The sequence below is a fragment of the Zalophus californianus genome, chromosome 9 (assembly GCF_009762305.2).
Source record: "Zalophus californianus isolate mZalCal1 chromosome 9, mZalCal1.pri.v2, whole genome shotgun sequence".
NCBI classification, from domain to species: Eukaryota; Metazoa; Chordata; class Mammalia; order Carnivora; family Otariidae; genus Zalophus; species Zalophus californianus.
The window spans coordinates 85,757,482-85,780,935 of NC_045603.1; the positions used below are offsets into that span (position 1 = coordinate 85,757,482).

General features: G+C 35.9%; 1 protein-coding gene and 1 long non-coding RNA gene across 10 annotated transcripts in view; one reads left to right on the plus strand and one right to left on the minus strand.

Moving 5' to 3' along the window:
* Window positions 1-1,064: 1,064 nt before the first annotated feature.
* LOC113923175 overlaps window positions 1,065-23,454 on the minus strand; it is a 37,743-nt gene continuing 15,353 nt past the window's right edge. The window contains exons 2-4 of the long non-coding RNA XR_003520198.1: window positions 20,197-20,319; window positions 12,592-12,801; window positions 1,065-1,090 (exon numbers count right to left, since the gene is read on the minus strand). This is a non-coding gene — a long non-coding RNA (uncharacterized LOC113923175). The remainder of the gene's footprint in view (window positions 1,091-12,591; window positions 12,802-20,196; window positions 20,320-23,454) is intronic.
* SLCO1A2 (solute carrier organic anion transporter family member 1A2) overlaps window positions 3,870-23,454 on the plus strand; it is a 41,351-nt gene continuing 21,766 nt past the window's right edge. For 3 of the 9 annotated variants that reach the window (XM_027595828.1, XM_027595824.1, XM_027595832.1), the window contains exons 1-8: window positions 3,870-4,003; window positions 4,346-4,467; window positions 9,377-9,518; window positions 13,710-13,842; window positions 16,795-16,901; window positions 19,128-19,274; window positions 21,970-22,068; window positions 22,661-22,882. In XM_027595828.1, the coding sequence (XP_027451629.1) occupies window positions 4,408-4,467; window positions 9,377-9,518; window positions 13,710-13,842; window positions 16,795-16,901; window positions 19,128-19,274; window positions 21,970-22,068; window positions 22,661-22,882 (910 nt within the window). In that variant the 5' untranslated portion in view covers window positions 3,870-4,003; window positions 4,346-4,407. Of the gene's footprint in view, window positions 4,004-4,068; window positions 4,236-4,345; window positions 4,468-9,376; window positions 9,519-13,709; window positions 13,843-16,794; window positions 16,902-19,127; window positions 19,275-21,969; window positions 22,069-22,660; window positions 22,883-23,454 lie in introns of those variants that run through there. The other 6 variants (XM_027595827.1, XM_027595825.1, XM_027595826.1 and 3 more) reach the window with 6 other exon arrangements.

Consider the following 23,454-nt stretch of genomic DNA (forward strand, 5'->3'; position numbering starts at 1 on the left):
CCATTAAGGTGAATGAACAAATACATAAATCGATGGGTTGGGGAAAAATAGGAACATTTTATTGGATTTTCAGTTATTTGGGGAGCTTTATAAACCTAAAATCTTATCTCTATGAGGAAAAGGAGCAACTCAGTATCTACACGCCAGAATTTAATGAAGGAACATGTTTTTGTACCCAAAATTAGGTCTGTACAGGCAAAAGGAAGAAAAGAATTGGGATAATAACCTGAAGAATTGAAAAAGTTTAAATTGCAAGTGTGGAAGGGCTGCCCAAGTGGCTCGGCTGGTTGAACCTCCTACTCTTGGTTTCGGCTTAGGATGTGATCTCAGGGTTGTGAGATCTAGCTGGGGCCAGGCCTTGAACTCAGGTCAGCAGGGAGTCCACTTGAGATTCTCTCCCTCTGCCTACACCTCCGCCCCTGCTCATGCTCTTGTGTTCTCTCTCTAAAATAAAAAAATCTTTTAAAAAATTGCAAGTGTGGAAAACAATTGGCTATTCTCATAATTATCTAATCATTCTCCAGAATGACTTGGCATGGGATACAACACTGATGATATTTACAATCAGTTCTCCTAAAGATTTAGAAGTCAGGTTTCAGGTTTACTTTTCCACATCTTGGTCTGTTATCCAGAGTTAGACAGTACGTTATCCAAAGTAACAGGGTAGGTATTTTTATTGCTGGATTGCTGATGGAGCTTTTCGTGCTTGTGTTTTTGTGTGTTCCATTCTTTGCTTTGAATGGTGTAATCAATGGATTAGTCTATGACTCAGTTAAGTTTCTCCTCTACTTTTGCCTGAAGTTATGCATTCCTGGTTCCTCCTCTGAACGTAGGAAGTAACATAATGCCTCTATTTGTAAGGCTGATTTGCAGAATCCATTATCTTATTTTTTGATTTCAGATGAAAATGAACTAATAGAAGAAAAATAATTTGGAAGGCATCACACAAAGAGTTATTGTTGCTTCTTTTTTTTTTTTTTTTTTTTGTCTTATTGGCACTTACTTGATTTGGTATTGGCTGAAATTATCTCAGCTGGATATCACCAAGAGGCTGTTCTTTTCTTGCAGAGTTAGGAGTGATTTGAAGATTCTGGAAATAAACAACTTTCATAAGATTTTTGCTGGTGCAGCCCTCTCTTTTTTTTTTTCCCAGGGGAAGGATGTTCTCTTAGGTCTTCTTCATGTATGTACAACTAGTTTTGCCATGATAAAGGAAAGCCTTTATTTTTATTAATTCAATAGTATAGAATAATGTAAAATTAAACATATGTATTTCCCCCTGGTGATTTATAGTAATAGAAAACTATGTCTAGATACTTAACACTGGGGGGAGAGGCACAAACAAGACCATTTATTTGTTTTGTAAAACATTGTATTCTTCTGTGATTGAGACATATCACTAAGGGCTGACAACCCAGGGGTGCCAAAAAGCGGGAGCGTTGCTATTCAATGGTTATAGAGTTTCAGTCATGCAAGATGAAAAAACTCTAGAGGTTCAATGACCCCAAATATGCGTTTAGTTAACAATTCTATAATGTGCTTTCACCACAGCTATAAAACAAAACAAAAACAAAGAACCCCAGTAGGGTTGTGATGAGTAGGCATGGAAGAAACTCAACCACATTTGTGCAAGAATGCATACTAAAGAATTACCTGCCCCCATTTGAATGCTGAGAAGGAGTTAGAGAAGGAAAATGCTTCTAAACTTAATAAAACTTGAGCAAGTTGTTTTCATTAACAGTAATGATTGATGGGGATTTGTTGGTGACATTGTGGTCCCAGGAGCAGAAGTCACCGTATAAACAACACTGTACTAACAAAAGGGGTCTGTTCACATGACTGGCACTGGCAGGGCCATGAGGATATGAAGAAACAACGTGTGCATTTCCTGATTTGGAGCCAAAGTACTCAACAGTGATTGTGACATTAACTATTGGATTTCATGATTTTTTTAAAATAAATAGATTTCATTGATTCATTTATTTATTTTCCTCCATTAAAATTTTTAAAATGGGGTCACCTGGGTGGCTCAGTCGTGAAGCATCTGCCTTCGGCTTAGGTCATGATCCCAGGGTCCTAGGATCAAGCCCCGCATCGGGCTCCCTGCTCAGCCGGAAGCCTGCTTCTCCCTCTCCCACTCCTCCTGCTTGTGTTTCCTCTCTCACTGTGTCTCTCTGTCTGTCAAATAAGTAAATTTTAAAAAAATCTTGAAAATTTTTAAAATGTGTCTGAAAAGCTAAAATGTTTTAGGGAACGTTTAGTGTTAACTCAATCGCATTTAATTCCTTCCAGGTGCTTAGCTTCAAACAACTACCTCTTACCCCAATCAAGACAAATGCTTATAAAACTTCTCTCAAGACAATAAACACATTTTGAACAAATCTTTGAGGCATGGTGATAAAAACTGCTCAAGATGGGTACATAGTATCACAATGCAGAGAGGGAACTAGAAAATTCCTGTTTGTGGGGACTTTCTGTGTCACTAACTCCACCTTCTATGTCCTGTGGTTGCCGCATAGGAAAAATAGGCATTTAGAATAGACATGACCTTAGCCACTAAAAAGAGTGAAGCTAACTTAGACGTGGGAGAGGAATAGGTTTTCTCCTTCTCTTATTGTTTAATTGCGTGACCATAATTGGGCTCAGATATTGGCAAGGAGCAAAGAAGGGGAAAAAAGAGAGGAGGAAGACTGGATTCTAAATTGTGAGAAGGAAGAAATGAGGACAGTTGAGAGGTTTGTGATAAAAGCAGATAGATTACAAACGAGGACCAAAGACTAGCAGTACCCATTCTTTTGAAAAATTGACCCTATCTATTGGTTTTTCCAAAACTAGTGCCATGTACTTGCTCTGTAATTAAGGTGACTTGGCGTTACATGGGGTGGATTTCAGCATGAGTTCATTTGTATGCTATTCAGATTTGTCAAGACTGTCTCTAATAAATTTCATGTCTGATCTACCAAGTTTTCACCACTTACATACCAAACAATTTATATTTGGTCATATGCTGTTCAGTTGTATTCTAATGTGTTTTATTTAAAAGTTTTACCTTTTCCAATAAAAACGTAAGCTCCTTGCGATCTGGGTCCAAGTCCTTTCCACAGAGGCTTACACCTTTCTAACTGGTTTATATTGTCTATAGGACAGCTTACTGTCTTGTTCACAGCTAAAATCCTGTGCTTAGCCCTATGGTTGGTACATAGCAGACTTTCAAGAAATGTTTCTTATGTCTGCGAGAAGATGAGTAAAGAGAACTAAGCTCAAACATAATTGTTCAGTGGCTGTTGCCTTAATGTGTGTAGGGAAGTGGGATTCAGCAAATGTATAGAGGCAAAGCAATTAGGTTTTATAAATTCGTGCACTGAGGATCACTTGTTAAGTGGATATTGTTCAGAAGATTTTAATATATTAATGCTGGGTACTACTAAGGTATCATTCTGGCAACTTGAAGTAGATTTACTAGAATATAAATATTGTCTGAGTGAAACACTTTGCTTTTGGTGCAAAATAATGCCCTAGTTTCAAGACACAAGCAGACTAAATCTTTGACAAAAGGTTAGTAGAATTTAATAGTTTAACTTATCTTTTTGTTCTACATATAAAAATGTGTGCCTATGTAATATATATGTGTGTAAATACACATATATCTGTATTTATTATATGTGTAGGCATATAGATCTCCACTTATATGTTTGGTCTTCTTCTAAACCTCACATTATAACTTGGAACTGTAGGATTCTTTTCCAGATCATAGAATTATTTGTTATTTTTACTTAGGCTATTTCCATGATTAAAATTCCATATCCCCCCAGGTTTCCGTGAATCAGCTGTGCCCCAGAAAACGTTTCCCTTCCTGAAACTCCAGGGAAGTCTTGGAACGCAAAGAACTTGAAGAGGGAGCCTGGCCAAATAGAGATTTTTGAGCCTTGGTAGGCTTGCTGAAGCAGATTTTTAGCACAAACACAAATCAAAGTCTTTGTGTACTTAAAAGCAGCATTTTCATGTAAGTCCAAAAAGCTCACTTTGGTTCTATTTGTTTGGCTAAAGAAATGAAAAGCTTTGTTTTAACCACGTGGTCATTATTTTGCAAGGGGACCTAGCAAATTATTCTAATATCTTTAATCTCACTAAAGACTAACTAAAGTTATTTGATGTAACTTTCTCAATAGAAAATTAGCAACTAAATCTTCTCTAACGTCATTATTTTCTTCTAGATCTGAATCAAAGCTTCTCAGGTATTTTTGTAATACAATGGAATCTGATTGTTACTCAGATTCCATGTTTTCTTCAAAAGAATGATGATTTATGATTTTGTCAGTTAATAGCTTTTTGTCTCCTTTAAAAGGATAGAACTAAGAAATATCAAGATTTAAAACCTAAATACCTTGGAACACTCAGAAGAACAACATGGCAGAAACTGAGAAAAGAATTGAAACCCATAGAATAAGATGCCTTTCCAAGCTGAAGGTATGGACTCGTGTGTGTGTGTGTGTGTGTGTGTGTGTATGTGTATGTACCTTTTCTTTTTTTTTTAACCTAGAGCTTGTAAAGTTGCTCACATGAAGTGATTTAATGTTAATGTCACATTACCTGATATACTGATAATTTCTTGCTTTGCTGAGGTTTGTTTTAAACTGAGAGTTGAATAGGGCTATTGATTCAGGCAATTTAATCAGAAATGGTTTTGAGGAACTTAAATGGAAGATAAGGTCTTAAAGTTTTCAGGCACATAATATATTACACCAGGATTTAATTTGTTGTATCAAAAGGCCATTTCAATGCTCACCCTTGTAGGGTTTCTAGTCCAGAGGAGTATGAGGGTCTCTCCTAGAAAATGGTTCAATGGACAGAAATGCTTTGTCTATATGCATGCAATGATTTCTTCACAACAAGCCAGTAAAACAAATGTTTACTTCCAACTTTGGCAACATAACAATCATTCTCTGTAAGAATAATGCCCGTTTTGTTAGCTGTTTCTGGTATTCTTGCCTATTTCAGAGCAAATTCTTTTCCTATATCTTCAAAGCCATTTGCCTTCAAAGAAAATTTGAATTTGTTTTAAACCAGGGGATCTGGAAATTTGTCTGGATTCTACAGCTAGTGCCGCAAGTGATTTCCAGACTTAAACTGCCACCAATATTCTCCCTGTCAAAGTTTGTTTTCTCTTCACACACATGTAGGGAAAATCTACACATGTGCATAAAAGTGGAGAATTATGACCTAGATCTAAAAAACTACTTTTGCCTAAAATGCCATATTAATTATTTTAAAAATTCCTCTTAAATTGTCCCCCAATTCTCATGTCCTTCTTCTAAAATTGAGTGTTAAAAATAAGGTTCTAGGCTCAGGATCCCCGTGTTCATACCTAGATTCAACTGCATACTTGCCATGTGACCTTGGACAAGTTCCTTAACCTCTTTGTGCTTCAGCTTTCTTATTTGAAAAAGCTAACAACAATACTCTTATTTCATAGGATTTTTTCCTTTTTACAAACTTGGAAAAATGACTAGAATATTGTAAACATTCAATAAATATTAGCTATTATTATTGATAGCATTATATGTTAACTAACTGGAATTTTAATAAAAACTTGGAAGAAAAAATTAATAGCAATTGTGTGTAAAAGTCAAGTCAATCAGAGAAAGACAATTATCATATGGTTTCACTCATGTGTGGAATGTAAGAAACAGTGCAGAGGATCATAAGAAAAGGGAGGGAAAACTGAATGGGAAGAAATCAGAGAGGAAGACAAACCATGAGAGACTCTTAACTCTGGGAAACAGAGGGTTGCTGAAGGGGAGGCGGGTGGGGGCATTAACGAGGGCACGTGATGTGATGAGCACTGGGTGTTACATACAACTGAGGAATTACTGAACACTACATCTGAAACTAATGATGTTGGCTAATTGAATTTAAATAAAAAAATAAAAGTCAAGTCAGGGGTTATTTATAAACAATTGCTCTTAATTTAATATTTGCTTACTTTGGAGTTTGGCAAGATTAGATACTGATGTTCATGTTATGGCAAAATATTGAGAGGACAAGTTTATCAGGTAAAACTGGGCACCAACTGCTTAATAGTCAGATTTTTTTTTTGTTTCTCTGAACTTAGAAATATGCATATTAAACAAAATTCTTTAGAAAGCATCAGAGGACTGTCCTCAATAAGTTTGCCTAAAACTCTGGGCATTACTGTTAAATGCTAGTAGGATAGCTTCATAAAGATAGAGGTTATTTTGCACCAGACATGAGTCATAATAGCTACGGGTTGCTTTCACTTTGTGACTAGAACCAAACTGTTTAGGCAACCCATCTAGGTGTTTTAGGAAAGAACATTGGGGTCATGATTCATCTAGTTTCCTCTCTTAAAGTGTAAAATAAAATAAATTATTCTCCCAAATATGATTCATATGTTCTTTGGTAGACCTTACTTTTAAATATAAAACCTGAATTTTAAAACCATATGAAAATTTTATATTCTCAATCATGTGCTCTGCAAAGATTTATAGTGTGGGGTCAGTTTCTACAAATGACATTTACTATAAAAGAATAAACAACTGGAGATATAGCTGTATTATCTTCTCAGCCATGTAATGGTTTTGACTCATATTGAGCCTTATACTTAAATTTCCCAGGTCTTTTTCACATAAATTTCTATTCAGATTTCTCCAGATGAATTGGTACAGCCAACTCAGCTTAGGAGTATTTATTTAATCCTATTACATTTCATCTTATATTCAGCCCACTTTCAGCTCTGACCACTTCTTCAGGATGTTTTTGAATATTTCATCTGTCATTCATTCAGCAAACTTGTATTGAGTGCCTACTATTCTTTAGGCATTTACTAGACACCAAAGATACAAAGGTAAATAATATATGGAACCTATATTTGAATTGTTCACAGTATAGTGAGGGAGGAGGTCATAGGCATCCAAGCTTATATATGAAGTGTATTGTGGTAAGAGCTATAATAGAGACAGTACACAGCAGGTAGGTAACGAGTGAGTAGGCAAGGCTGCCTGGGGAGCCGAGAGACAGGAAGTCTCCACATTAGAAACGATGATAGAGCTGAGAATAGAGATAGAGTATGCATTTATCAGATGCATAAGGGGAAGGAAAACTTTACAAGTGGAATGCCATCCTGTAAAAGGCACTGAGATGTGAAATGGCATGGTGAATTAAGAAACTGTAAGTAGAACATTATGTCCAGGGACAAGCAGCAGGATATGATCCTGAGATATAGATGAGACACCGTTTGCCATCTAAAAAAGTAGAGATTTTTCTTGTGGGAAATCACTAAAACATTTTAAGAAGTGAAATCACATGCTAGTTATGCATTTTATTAATTCATTTGACAGCTATTTACTAAACTCCAAATTAGTGGTGGTGGCAAGGGGAGGGAGTGTAGGTGTGGACAAGACTAGAGGCAACTAAGTAATGCTGGCAATTGTCTTAGCTAAATTGTGTGTTCATTTGAGAGATTTCAGCATATGGATGATAGGGAAAGCTATGGGAATAAGTGAGATTTCTTAGGGAGAGCACATATAGCGCAAAGAGTGGAAGGTACAAGACAAATCCTGAAGGGGTTGACCAAAGAGAAGACTGAATAGAAAGAGTCTAGCAGGCAGGTGGACATACACATATGCATGGGGGGAGGGAATTTCAGGAAGAAAAGAGATTAGCGGGGTCAAATGAATCAGAGACATCAGGTTAGTTGAGGACTAAGAAGTATCTACTGAACTTGGAAACTAAGAAGGTGCTTTTGACCTTTTGTGGAGTAGCTTCAGGAGAGGCCAGACAGTAGGAAACTAAAGGGTGAACGGAAGGTTAGAGTCTAGGCAATAAACCTAGATTATTCTTCCAAACAGCCTGATGGGAGCTGGAGTAGCAACTCTCAGGGGTTAGGGAAAAAATAAAATTTTTTAAAGACAAAAATATCTTGAATATACTTAGTAGGGAGAGAGGCAGTAAAGGGTGTGAGGTTGAACATAGAGGATAGAGTATTTACTGATAAATCATGATCTCAAATGGGAAGAATGGATTCAAAAGCACGGGTGGAGGAATTTTATTGTACTGGAAAAGGGACACCTATCCTTTAAAGGAAGGAGGGGAATTAGAGGGGCAGAGATGGAGGTAAGTTTGATGATGACGTTGCGGAGATCATTTGCTGGTCATGAAAAGCACCTGACTGGCTTGAAGACTGAGAAATAGAAAAGACTGTGAATAATTTTGAAGGGAATGTGCAGGTACAATATAAATTGTGGGGTTGGTTCAAGATTGGGAATGTGAAAGGTGGAGGGGTGAGGATTTTAGGGATTTGGGTATGCTGGCTAGAGAGCAGACTGAATTGTCTCCAAGGATGGAATTGTCATCAGGAAGCATCTTTAAGTGGGACCAAGGAAAAAGTCCTATGGCATAGGGTTGGAAACCAGCATTCAGGACAACCTAAATCTATTCATCACTAATTTGTTGGTCCTGAAGCAGTGCTTAATCTACCTAATTATACTATTACCCAGTATATAACACTCATTTGCCAAGCCCTCTATTGAAATCTAAGTCTGTTTCTTTCTAATTTAATAAAACTATCAAAATTTTGACTTTTCCACATTTTTAGTAAGATCCTGCTAGCTTTTGGTGATCACAATAGTTCTATTTGTTAAGTTGTCCTTGATTTTTGTTATGGATCACGTCAACCTGACTGTCCTCTGAAACTCTATCAGTATATAGGAAATGTGATTCAATACATAGAAATTTATTGTATTCATATTCATTCCTTAAAGCAAATACCTGGTCAGTTTAGAAACATTTTTATAATGGTTTATAATTACTTTAATAAAATATATATATAAACATATATATATATATATATATATATAACATATAACATTGCTTTAAATAAATAAACTGGGAGTGAGCAGCAACGTGATGTTGCATAATTTACCTATTACTTTGGAGAGATCCTGAGCAAATTTGCTATAGAAATAATGTCTTTGTGTAATGCCACATTCCTTTTTTTATCATCGTATATGTCTTCTTTGTACTACAGATAGCATTATAGTGCTGAAGATCTATTTAAACTATTAGCTGTATCTTATTTAGAGTGGCTGTTTCTGTGTATGTACAAGATATGCCTATAAAATAATGAGGCTACAACTACTTACAGAATTCAATATTACTAATCAGGCCTACTTTGAGTTTTCAAAGAGATAACATGGCATGAAAGACCAGAAGAACAGACCACATTAAAAGTTTCTTGCATATTCAAGGGTTACTTACGTTGGAGACAACCATTCTTATGGTAGAAGATATTTTGTTAATAGGTGGCAAATACAAAAATAAATTTTTCCTGTGTTTTTTAATATTCTTTTCTCCCTAGATGTTTCTTCTGGCAATAACATGTGCATTTGTATCCAAAACACTATCTGGATCTTATATGAATTCCATGCTCACACAAATAGAGAGACAATTCAACATCCCTACATTTCTAGTCGGATTTATTAACGGGAGCTTTGAGATTGGTAATGAATTATTTTTGCATTACTTCTTTTTATATTTTATCTATAAAACTAGTCTGAATTTTATTCTCCTTATTTGCAATTTTAGGAATAATCTGACTAGTCTAATCTGACTGAATAATGTGTTTTCCAAAATGAATGGATAGCCTTGCTAACTTGGAATCTTCTTAGAAACAATTCATTTAAATATTATCCCCCAAATGACACCTAAATATTGCCACATATCCAACCATTGGACTTTTTATTCTAATAGTTTTTTGGTCATCTAGAATGAGTAGCAGAGTATTTAGAATTTTTATATTTAATCTATCATTTGATATTCTTAAAACTCTATCTTCCTATTTAGAAGATATATATCATGGAAAACAAAGAAATCTGTTTTCTAAAGGAAAACATGAATATTTTTCTTCTCCTGCTGTTTCTGGGAGGTTAACAATTCTTCTTTCTAAGTGCAGAGGGAAAAAGAAACTGTTTTCACATCTCCCTGAATTTATTTCAGAAACAGACTCTAGGAAAGAATAAAATCTGTTCTTACTGTCTGATTTTTGTGGAGGACTGGGAAGATGTGAAGACACGGGAAGAATGAGGAAGAGAGAGATTTCTCCTGTAAACAAAGCTGCATAGAAATATGAATACTGTTCTTTCACAGTTTTAGAGTAGCTTCTACTTCCTCCAAGGTGAAAGTTACCTTTAATATACTTAATCAATATCTGGAAGAAAAATCAGGATTGAGGAGAGGCAAAGCTGAAACAGGTGATGCTTGATCTTGTCTCTTAGTGTTTAACTTATCCCCCCAACCCAACTCCGTACCACTTGTGGGCTGGATCCTGGTGATGGAGTTAGAAATAACTCTTTATACAGTCCTGCCTGGACTCAGCTCACAATCTAAGGGAGGGCATCGATGTACAATAATAATTTTAATTGAATGCAGTAAGTTCGGTGGCATAGACAGATGCAAAGTCCTATGGGAACATACATCAAGACACAGCCTTACTTAGGGAAGATGTTGGAGGATGAGTAAAAAGTTTTCTAGGTGAAGAAAGAGGGATAAGTGTGGAGGGAATTCCAATAGAAGAAGCATAAGGGCAAGGTAGTGTAGTAATTTGTATGAGGAGTAACACTCAGCCCAATATTATTGACTCACAAAGCTGATGTGGGAATTATTAAGATATGAGTCTGGAGAAATGGGCAGCAGTGAGAAATCGACTATGGTTAGCCTTGTGTGTTTGCTATGGAACGTGCGTAAAGTAAAAATTATAAAAGTAAAAAGAAACCCCATTTTATTTGAATAAAATCATCAAAATATTAAAACAACTGGTCATATAGTAGTATTTGTGCTTACCAATACATTAAATATAATATCTACACTAATTTTTTTAAGTAATAAGTAGGGTTAATATTTTGAGGTACCTGAAACAACTGTAATGCCAAATGCAAATATCTACAACTTTTATTGGTGGCAATCTGTGAAAAAAATCATAAGTACTGTTAATGCTACCATAGTTTGTACCTACTCTCACTATCAAAGAGAATGCTAATATTAATTTTAACTAAATCTTAGTGAAAATAAAGATGCAACTTTTTTTCTCACTCAAGTTCATGGAACCCCTGATTTTTATCTTTGGACTCCTTAGAGGTTTGTTTATACACTGCAGGTTAAGAGCACCTATTTAAAATGAAGGTCAGATTTGCTTTGAAGCAGGGCCATGCTTGTGGCTATGTTAGAGATATATTTGAAGGTGGCCAGCCAACCAGAGAGGATCCTAGCAGGCCAACACAAAAGCACGAGAGAGCTATCTGCGTCTGAGTCAGGATCATACTGGTAGAAATACAGAGAAGAGGGTGACCTACAAAATATTTAGGAGTTAAGTTCCTGAGAACTTAGTGACAGACTGGATGTGGCAATGAGAAAAGCAGGAATCCCCAGGTTTACAGCTTGGGCAGTGGAGTGGATAGTGGTGCTGAGGCAGGAAATAGGAGAAGGGGGACAAGGTTGTGGTGGTGGCTATGGGGATGACGATGAGTTCTGTTTAGGCAAATTATTTGTGGTATTAGCAGTGAGGCCTTTGAGTAATGATGTCTGCTTGGCAGTTATATGAGCTAGAAGCATTGGAGGAGCTGTTTGGGCTGGAGCCGCTGATTACTGAGTAAACACGTGGTTGTTAAAACTAAAGAACAGACGAGGCTATTTAGGGAGAGGGTGCAGGGAGATAAGTACCATGGACAAAGGGTGGATCCCTCAGGTGCACCAATACTTAAGGAACAGGTGGAAGAAAAGAGCCCACAAAAGTGTTAAGAGAAGGAATAGTCAGAGAATTAAGAGGGGAAGCAGGAGAGAATGTTATGATAGATACCAAGGGAGTAGAAGTTTCCAAAAGAAGAATTTGTGAGCAGTCTCAAAAGCATTAGACATATCCAGTTAGACAAGGATAGAAAACTATCCCCTGGGTTTTATGATATGATAATTGATGATTTTGGCCAGGGCACTTTTAGCTGAAGAGTAGATAGAGAAGCTAGAAGGCAGAGAGAGAGCAGTGACTTTGGGAAAGAATGAGGGGAAGAAGTGGAATCTGTGACTACAGATGACTGTCGGTTTGGAGGGAAACTAGAAAATATCTGTAATTAAAATGCAGCAGAGAGGGAGAGACTTAAAATGTATGAGAAAGATTTTAATTCTTGGACTAAGTTGCTGGAGAAATGGAGTGGCCAGATAGGGTGTTAGACCTTGGATGGTCAGATGGGCACCACAACCTCTGAAACTGAAGGAAGGTGGAAAAGCCATTAAGGTGGGAAACCTGACTGCCCCAAATTTCTTGACACAGTAGAAAGTATTAACTAGGGAATGTGAGTGGCAATAGGTGGCTTGAGAAAAATGGTGAAGATCTGAAATAATTGCTGAAGGGAAGAGGAGAGGTAATTTACAGATGCCAATAAATGCATTAGTTTGCTTACCTTTCCTCAGTAATTTTTATAGACAGTGTTCTCCATACCTTTGATAAAAATATTATCTATCCATTTCTATTCCCTCTCATGGTGATTATTTTACCAACAGAGAAAGGCAGCTTGAAAAGCTCACCCTTACATGGAGAGAAGGCTCTTCCTTTCTTCTCATTTCAAAAATGGATATGGCTTTTGAACGGTGGCTTTCTAGAGATAATACTTTCAACGTGGATGGCTTTGATGATGGGGATTTTAGAAACCTAGGGAGGCCAGTGTGGTGGCCCTTGGTGAGGCACCATCCATATGAAACAATATAGGCACTGACATTTCTTCTTAACAAGGCAGACTAGAGCAAAACAGATATGGAAAGAAAAGTCTTCAAAATACACACTACTACTTGGAAAATTATTAACAACTTGAGGGAGAGTTTTTTAAATTTTTATCATTCTCAAGCTCATCATAGAGATTTTCCTTATGTAGAGTAGATCAGGGAAAATATTGATCACTGAATTTAAAATGTATCGTATGAGAACTTCCCCATGTGTTTGGTTCTTTCAACCCTTTATGCCATTCTTATCAAGTCTTGTCCATTGGAATGGGACCTCCTCAATTAGTTTCTTTACCCTTAAACTTCATCCTAAGATGTGGATAAATTTTTCATTGAATTTACTTCTCAAAGTAAGACTTACTTCTAAGACCCAGTTGGAGAAGTGAAGACCTACTGTTTTTTACTTCTAAGGAGATAAGTAAAAATAAACATAGATCTCTGGCTTGGATATATTGACCAATATGTAGTTATATTTAAATCATGAGTTAAAACATATATCTATCTGAATTTGACTTTGGCTTCTCTTTTCAAGCTTGGAGGAGACATGGAAGGAAAGGCCAGAGGTGACATACAGTCTAACACCTACTTTGGCATCCCATTTTTCTAAGCTACATAATCACACACAGAGTCTTTAACATCTCTCAGAACCATTGCCCAGTCCCACTGGCTTCTCTTCTTCTGCCCTCTTTAAATGTTGGTGTACCACAGAGATCTGTTTACATATTTGTTGACATTGTGAAACAGAGTCCTTCTTCAAGGCACGAGTTGTGTCTTATTCATTTATTGCTTCATGCATCCCTAGCACCAGTCCTGGTATTCGAGGTAGTTTTTATACAATAAATGCCAGACAGTAAATGATTGGATGAAGCTAAGCTATTGTTCATTCTTATTGAAATATTCATTTTTTTATCTCAATTTTTTCCTAGGAAATCTTTTGTTGATTATATTTGTGAGTTATTTTGGAACCCAATTACATAGACCTATACTGATTGGTGTCGGATGTGTGGTTATGGGCGTAGGGTGTTTCTTACAATCTCTACCTCATTTCCTCATGGACCGGTAAGTATTCCAGTTTCTGATGACTTTTTAAGCTCAACTTTTGATTGTATGGAATGAAACTTGAAATTCCCTTTCTAGGAGCAATACTTCCTAAAAGCACAGAGCACCACAATGGGAGCTGAAAGATGCAGATTCCGTTCCACCAGTCTCTTGTGCTCTGGGCTGCCTTGCTTCACTTACATAGTCACATTTTTCCACCTATGAAACAGAGATTTGGGATTTTATGGAATGGAGTCTGATGAAAAAGTTTTAGGACCTGGCAAAATGTGGGCTTATTCTTTTCCGGGGACTATTTAGACACTTCTAATTACAATGAGGTTCTGTTTACTTGTATGTAGGTCACTAAGAGACAGGCCAGTCTGAGGGTTGATTTTTACTTTAATTTTACCAAAGTAATACGTGCACCAACTTGTAAAATTAAAATTATATTGAAAAAATTTGTCCCCTGTCCCTTCAACATTTTCCATACTACTGCTTTCCTGGAGTAACTACTTGCAACTCTTTTAGTTTTTTCTTCTGCTATTTGCCTCCATGGTTCTAAGTAAATGTTCATCCTTTTAGTTGTTAATACTTTTGTGTTATGTAATATATATTGATTTTCTGCTATAAAATTATATTCACTATTTCCATGTGGATGACTATGTAAGTATCTTTCACTGCTGAACCATACTGTCATTCCTTTCTTATATCATCTTTATTTTCCTTGGATTTAATAATTGTTCCCTTTTTATTTGAGTCATTTTCTTTTTATCTCTCACTAATCATCACCAAACTCTCCACTGATAGGGCAACATCTCAAAATGCTCATACATGTCACAGGGTTTCCTTTTTTTCTTAGAGATACCTCTATGTCACCATCAATCCTCTGTCTGAAATCTGAACTGGAATCTCCCAGGCCTGGTGCATGGCTCCTTCCTTGAAATTTTCCCTCACCATTATCCTTGGGAATTTTCCAATGACTCTTTTGTTCTTTGAATGTATCTTTTTAAGGAACATTTTGTTCTTCTTTCAAGAATGCAATGTCTTTTTCCATCTAAATTTTCTTCATCTCTCTTCATTCTCTGTTTTCTCTGAATGTACAGTTTTTATTTGTTTTGTCTCTATCTTTACTATTACAGGCTTTCCCCATATATCTGGTGGTTCTTGGTTATCTATTCATATTTAAGAGAGAGGAATAACAACAACAAGCTAACTGGAAGTTCTCTCTGTGTGTATAAGTCTTAATTAACGGAGGACTTCTTTATAGGGTGATTTGTACAGCGACTGGTTATTTTTTAGTGGCTCAGAACTGCCCATAAACTATCAGCACATAGGAGTGGGAATCTCATTTTTCGGTATGTTGATTTTTTTAGCCTAATATCTGCAGTTTTTAGTATGGCTTCCCTATCCTCAGTGTCTATTTAGTCTCTTGAGCAAAGGCCACATTCAGTTGCAATGGCAGAGGATGTCTATAAGGGCTTAACTGCTCTTTATACACACTTTAAAGCAATCTTCTTTTGGGTCTATTCATACTCTCACTTTAGAAGTATCTTGCTTCTTGCCTGAAGTTTTCTAGGTTTGTATGGCATGTGTTTAGTTGCTCTCCTACAGGCACTTACTCAGGGCTGTGTTTCTTATATCTACAAATTCAGTGATCACTCAACTTCTTTTCCATTTTCAAAATCCTATTAAACTCTCTCTTTTTGTCACATCTTCCCTTCTCTTTATCCACATGACATTATGCCTTTCCTTTCCTACTTTAAAATCCATTTATTACCATTTTGCTGATGTTTGGGGAATGAGTGGACATGGAATGAGTTATTGGGTTTTAAGTAGGTAATTTAAATGAAAAAGATATTTTAACTTTCAGATATTTCTGAAGGGATCAGAGGTTTCAAGGCAAAGAATTTCTATTGTTCTTTTATTTCCTTTCCTATCCTAACCCATCCTATCCAAGACAATGTCAGGTAATATTCAGCTATTATTTTCACTTCTTTCTACACTCTGCCAAAGGTATTATTCTTTTCTTTCTTTTTTTTGTCTGAAGCTTCCATGTCTCATGGGATCATGGGTGTGGAGACAGAAGCCTTTGTCCATGATTCACAGCCAAATTCTATGGGTATGACTGGGCAGTTATTCTAAGGGGAAGGTATTTTAACCCTTTTTATTATGTTCTATAACATAGTAATTAGGACTATTGGTGACATCCAAGCATAACAATCTTTAGCTCATTTGAAACTCAGAAAGGCAAGTTTTCTTTGGCATTCTCTAATAGAAATATAGAAACCAACCCAGTGCAATTTCTAACAAAGAGAGCTGGACATATTTTCCTCCATTGTTGCAGCAAGTAATTTTCTTTCTGAGAAAGGGCATGTGGATCTTGTGGTAATTTGCCTAAGATACATGGTCACAGTTTATTAACACTTTTGTTCTCATGAGAAGAGAAAAAGGCATTACATTGTGACGCCACAGTGTTTGAGATTCTCCTAAGCTTTCTCACTATGATGGGTACATGTTTTGTTTCTCTGAGGGCATTAATGAACATGTGAAGGAATTATTGTTTGGATTCTCAGAAAGTGGGAGACGTTTTTGTTGTGTTGTTCTTCTCCCCAAAGCCTTTAATTACACTTTGTTGAGTCTATTATTTTTCTTGGTTTTTGTTCCTTATCCCACAGTAATTATTTCCAGGAAATGATCACCTAAAAAATCACTGAAGGTTGATGCCAGATAATTTAAAAGGTATATCATCCCCCCTACAGATAATTGAAAGCTAGCTGTCAAGTGATTGTACGTTGACAGTGAGTGGCAAGTTCTTTTCAGTGATATTAATTTATGATGATTAGGTGGCAAAATGAAACATTTCCTGGATTTGGATGTTGTGTCTTATGTGAAGCAGGAGTTGTTAATCTGCACAATGCTCACGTTGTCTTCATTGGCTCCTTAACATCACCATGTTTCCCTGTGTTCATACAGATATGAATATGAATCTACAGTTTCAGTTTCAGGCAATTTGTCCTCAAACAGTTTCTTGTGTATGGAAAATGGAACCCAGATTTTCAGACCAACAGAAGATCCATCAGGTTGTCTACTTCATTGTATTGCTTTCTGTTCAGTGAATTTGTAACTGAACACTTTCTGCTGAGGGGCTTTGAATGTTACTAAGTTTGGTTAAGTGAGTAAGGTAAATGAACAAAAGAAATTTTATTTTTTTTTCAGAGATTTTGGAGGAGATCATGGAGGGAAATAGAAATGGCTCATAATTTAAATGTTATTCCTCTTATATTTGAATATACTTAATGTCTTATCTGTTCTTTGTAATGGTTATTTATTTATTTATTTATTTATTTATTTTTGCAATGGTTATTTAAAAATAAGTCAACAACATCTATCCAAGGACGACTTAGAGTTAATTCCATAGAGGAAAACATCTTAGAGAGATGGATTTAGGCTGATGATTTGTAAATGAGTAATAGAAATAAAAACAAAAAGATGTGCGTTATAGCCCTGATCTTCTATAGCAGAGAAAGCAGGCAAGTACGCTATAACCTTGATTTACTCTATTCTCTTTCTGCTGAAGTAGGAACTTGTCTTTCTGCCCTACTTCTTCCTCTTTACCAGAGATACTAATTTATAGTCTGACAAAATAGTGGTGCTTCTTCTGGCTTTCTGAGGGCGCAGGCACCAACATGCCAGCTTCTACTCCTTCATATGTTAAGGGACCTCCTATATAATCTTCTGGTGATGCTTAGTCTGGGAGTAACCCATTGATTGACCTCAGACCAGATGCTTAGTCTGGAAGTAACCCATTGATTGACCTCAGACTGGATGCTTAGTCTGGAAGTAACCCATTGATTGATCTCAGACCAGAACTTTCTCTTCCTGTGATGGGGACATTTTTATGCTGGATGCATATCAGTGGGGGTTACATTGGTCCCCAAGGCTGGGAATTTCACTGCTGGCATGGAATCAGAGGAAACTAAACAGCTTCTCGGAGTATAAGAATAGCTGTCTCAGAAACTCTAAGCCAAAGCAACTCTCTGGGGAAAGAAAGAAACAAACAAACAAAAAAAACCAGTGACATCAATGGTGGCCTATATTCTCTTCTTAAACTGACTTTTGCCAAAGACTGACCTAGGTCTTATTTTCTATTTTTTTAAAAATATGCATTGTAATATTTAAATCAAAACCTTTCCAGTCTAGTGAATCTCCAGAAAAGTACATTAATTCTTTGATCACCTGACATGTTAAATTTTGTCCTGGAGTAGGCCTAGAATTTGCCTATGATCTCTAGACACAAATCACTGCGCTCACCATAAAAATCAAACAAACAAACAAAAAAAACAACAACACATGAATACCCAGAAATGGACATTATGATTTTCTGGACTGGGAAAGACTGAGAGATAAACCTCACAAGATATTTCCAGGCCCAGCTGTGCTCAGGAGCCTCACATCTGTGAGTACCTGGGCAGATTATAGGACACAAAAATAAGTTGTCATTCACTTTCCTGAAAACATGACTCCACAGAGTATCCTCTTGGCTTGATAGCTATATTGGCTTAGAACAGAATTGGCTGTTTTTTAGACAACTGCCTATCTTCCTCCCTTTCATTCTTTTGACCTACTCTTTGTTATTTTACTAAGCAGTACTGCTCCAAGGATTGGGGTGGGTTTCTCTGTTAAAAATTATTTGGTGGTTACAGTATACAGTAGGTTCTACAGAGAAAATGTGATTACTACCCAGTTAAATATTTTTAGTTTCTATAAAGTAATTAGAACTATAGAGAACTCAAACTTCAGTGAGATTCTTATTTAAATCTTACCGTATCAGTTCTAGGGAGAGATATTTGTGGTTTTTTTCTCTTCCCTAAGTTAGTGTAGAAGTGGGGTAGCTCTCACAGCAGCTAACTGGGTTCGGTAGTTGATGATAAACGATCTCTCTGGGGGGAAAAAAGTTCTGGCTTTTAGTGTTTGTCAATTTCTGTGCGTAAATACTGTCATCAAACTACCAATGTGTTGCCATCAAATACTAAATTGAAAAGAGATGTGTATACTATTCATCTATCCCAACCCAGTAGGAATTGGCTCCAGGATATGACTTACATTTGACCATACCTAAGTACCCTGTCAGAAAATGCAAATGGGATGGTCCAATGATACATTGCTGACGTAGTAGGATAAATCATTGACAAGATGCCATGCCACATAAGAACTGTGAAATGTTTACCAAAAATGTAGAATTAAGTATTACCGATACTTTACTACCAAATCACTAATACAATATCTTTTTTCTTCTTTAAATACAGACTGTGTGAAAGAAGTTAAATCATTAATGTGGGTATATGTACTAGTAGGAAATATCATACGTGGAATTGGTGAAACTCCCATCATGCCTTTGGGTATTTCCTACATAGAAGACTTTGCCAAATCTGAAAACTCTCCTTTATATATTGGTGAGTTTGAAAATCTGCCTTAGCCTCTTCTCAGGAAAGGAAGTTCCTTACAGGTAGATGTCAATTACTCGGACTCAGTGATTTCCAGAATGACGACCAGAGTACCTTGGCACAGCTGGTAATCAATAAAAGTTTACTGAATTGAGCTAACTCCAAATAAGCCACTTTTCTGACTCTGCTTTTTGCTATTAAAAAATACCACTCATCTAGTTGCCCCCAGAGTTCTCTTTGACTCATCCATTTCTTTGGCACCACTCTATATCAAGTCTGTTAAGTGATTTAACAATGTTTTCTTTAAAATGTCTCATATTCAAAATCTTTCTATTTTCATTACCTCTATTTTTGTTCGGGTCTACTTCATCTGTAGATTATTATAACATCTTCATTAGCCACTAGCATTTTCTTTCAATTTCTTATAAACATTTTTACAGTATATTTTTTCTCAAATATTGTTTTAATCATGTCTTCTCTACCATGTCTATAAAACATACTGGCTCTTTCTTTACTAAATTTGACCTCTCCACTTATTACTCAGTCTATTTAGTTTCTTCACAATCTCTCCATGCTAGTCAGGCTTTTTCAGATTCTTCACAAATATCTGGTTCATACTTTGGGGAATGTTTCTTGAAATTTCCTTTTCTAAAATCTATCAGTGTCACCTCCCACAATAACCAAAATAAGATCTACCTTCTTATGTTGTCTTCCAATCTCCTAAATGTTCTTAATTTGTTATGAATAACTTATTTGTATTCTTTAGTTGTTCCATCTGTTGTTATTTACAAAAGTGTAACTTTTAGTCTGGAGACATTTTCTATTAATGTAGACAAATATTTTAAGAACCAGAAACGTCAAAGAGGGTGAAAGAGGATCGGAACAGAGCTACCCATAACGAAGATAGGTCAAAATGTTTAGAGATCCTTACCTCAAGTAATCTTTGGCACTTTTTGATCACTCATTGATTTTGCAATAAGATTTTGCAATGTTTTTCTTTTCTGTCCTTTCAAATCCCTTCACGTACTTATCTTGAAAGAATACAAATGCTTGCCTGCAATAAATTAACAAACACCTTGTTATAATCTGTATTTCTTTATTCAGTAAATACTAGGGCATATAATATATGGAAATAATGGTAATAATCTCTATATGTACTAAGATGAATAAGACAGAGTCCATATTAAAAAAAAAGACAGAGTCCATATAAGGTTTAGTATATAAATAACTACATAATTATTAATCAGCCAAATCTGATAAATACCTGTGTGTAATTAAATTTGAAAAAAATTAGACTTAAGAAAATGAAATAAATGTGCACATGCATATAATTAAATAACTATAAATCAATAAGCTATATCATGGAAGAAAATAGTTCTATGTATGGCTTTGAAGTTTAGGAGAGAATATAAAAGCTAGAAATGAATTTTGAGAATCACTTATATAGAGAAAATAAATGAAATTGAGGGAGAAAAGTGAGTTTTGTCATGGGAAGCCATATATAGTGAGAAATCCTAGGCTAAAACACTAGGGAACACTTTTAGTTATTGAGCAGAATAGGAAGAAGAAAATCAAAGGAGTAGTCACAAGGGAAAAAGTAAACAATAAGTGCATAGTTTTGCGAAAGTATTAGGAGGAAAATTCAAAAGAGGAGCTAGCCTGCAATGTCAAATAACATAAAGAGTTAGGAGAATGGAGACCAGAAAAGGACACCAAGTAAGTGGCAAAAAGAACACTGGTGCTACCTGCAAGTATTTTGAGAAGAATGTGGAAGGATTTGAGTAGATTCAGGAAGTGGTGAGGGTATAAATGCAGAGTCTAATGAAAGGAAAGAAAGCAGGGTGGATGTGAGATACTGTAATCAGTGAATAGGGGAGACTGAACCAACACAACAAAAGGCATGTTCAGTTGAGCAAGACCTCAGAGAAGATAGAAGGGTTGAGGTCAAGAAGTCAGGTCTGTGTACAGGAGGGAGCTAGCCTACGGAACCATGGAGAAGGCAGAAGACATATTTTGAAGTAAGGAGGAACAAGTTGAAGAAACTGGAGAAGCTGTCTGAGTTTTCAGCAGTGGGGAAGGCTCAGCCTCGATTCTGAATTGTAGATAAGCCATGAGGTCACTGATGATGAAATTCCAGATGAGTAAGAAGTCTTGAGGGCAGAGGGGACTGATGAGAATGGAAGACAAGAATGTGAAGGATAAGAAAGGAGATCATGATGAAAGAAGAGAAGTAACAGTAATGGTGAGGACATAGCCAGAAGACGTTTCAAATCAGAAATGTGGGAGTGAAAGCTTTCCGAGGAACATGCCACGAGAAATTTATTGTAATGTGGTGTTGGTCTAGAATTCCTCCAAAAATGTGCCTATGGAAAGCAGCAAAAGAATTTCACTCTGTGTTGTGGTTTTGTCAACAGCATGATCCCAGCCTATGCTGCTACAGCAGATTTACCTGCGATTTATCATGCAAGAGAATTTGGAGGCCTAGAGAAAGTGGTTTTAAATTTTGAGGTTCTTTTTCTCCACATTAACAGAAGTAAACTTGTTACTTATATGTACACAAAGCTTAATTTTCTTACAAATTGAAAGTTTAAGGCAAACATATCTGAGGCAAAAACAATGCAGTCTTCAGACTCTTTACGGAATCAGGACTCTTTAAAGTGGGTATATAACTATACTATAACTTTATGTTTTCATTTATTTTTAGGGTTTGTAGAAACAGGAGCTATCATTGGTCCTTTGATTGGACTTTTGTTAGCATCATTCTGTGCAAATGTTTATGTTGACACTGGATCTGTGAACACAGGTAATTCAATAAAATTTATTTATAGGTCTAGAATATACAAATCACCTCCAGTTATGTTATCACAGGTAGTTCTTGCTTTAGTGGGTCAACTCGGTGAGTTGACTAATTCTACTTTTCAGGTGTGCAAACTGGAGTAAAGGAGTTTAAATAATTTTTCGAATATTTCAAACCAGTGAGCAAGAAAACAAGTTAAAATGCTGACCTTCTGACACAAAATCCAGTGCTCTTTCTATTGTGCCACAACCATGTTTCCTTTTTTCAAGAGATATAAAGACAACGTAGATCTGAATTTCTTTTAATCAAATAATCATTTATATGTAGTTAAATAGAGCTTGTAGTCATTTCATAAATATCTGTTTGTAAATTCCCTACAGGAGAGGACAGAGAACCAAAATAATTTATTGCTAGGCAATATTGTAATACCACATATTGTCAGACAAATTTTATGAATGTCTAAATTGTTTACAAGGTCTGTACTTGGATAAAACCTGAGAACTGGTTTTATTAATAATATAATAGTAATATTAATAATTTTCTATAGTTCATGCAGGAACTCGTGACCAGCTAATAAAATGTGTATATTTCTTTACAGATGATCTGACCATAACTCCCACTGATACTCGTTGGGTTGGTGCATGGTGGTTTGGCTTTTTGATTTGTGCAGGAGTGAATGTGCTCACTGCCATTCCTTTTTTCTTTTTGCCCAAAATGCTTCCAAAGGAAGGACTAAAGAATAATGCAGACATCATTAAAAATGACAAAAAAGAGAAACAAAAAGAAGAGGTCAAGAAGGAAAAGGATGGAATCACTAAAGGCAAATATAAAAATTCTAAATACTATATAATTTACTTTTTGTTTTTTAGAGATGTGTCTATATTTCATTCTAACACTATATCACGCTAGGGTTCATTAAGACAATTTGTCATTAACAGTCAGTAGTCAATAATGTCTAACAAGTCTGAGTCTTCCTGTGCTACTACTTGGAAATAAGTAATATAATTTGGAAGCCAAATTATCTGTAATCAGTATGTATATAAAATTTTATTTCAATTCAGACACTAAATAAATTCCCATTTGCTTTTAACAGATCTTTTTTATAGAGAACATAGGTCTAATTAAAAAAAAAAGAAATTTGAACTGAGAACAAAAGGAGGAAAAACTACACAATATTGCAAGTAAATATATAGTTCTGAAATAAAAAAATGTTAGCTTGACTGTGAGCTTCCTGCAAGTTAAGGCAGGAAAAGAAAACACGATAGGTCACATAACTCTCTATATTTGATAAAGAGAAGAAAAATAATTCATAAAGAGAAAGTGTTCTCCAAGTAACACACTGTAAAAAAAGAAAAACTCATCGTATGATGTATAATGCAGGCAATATTGAAC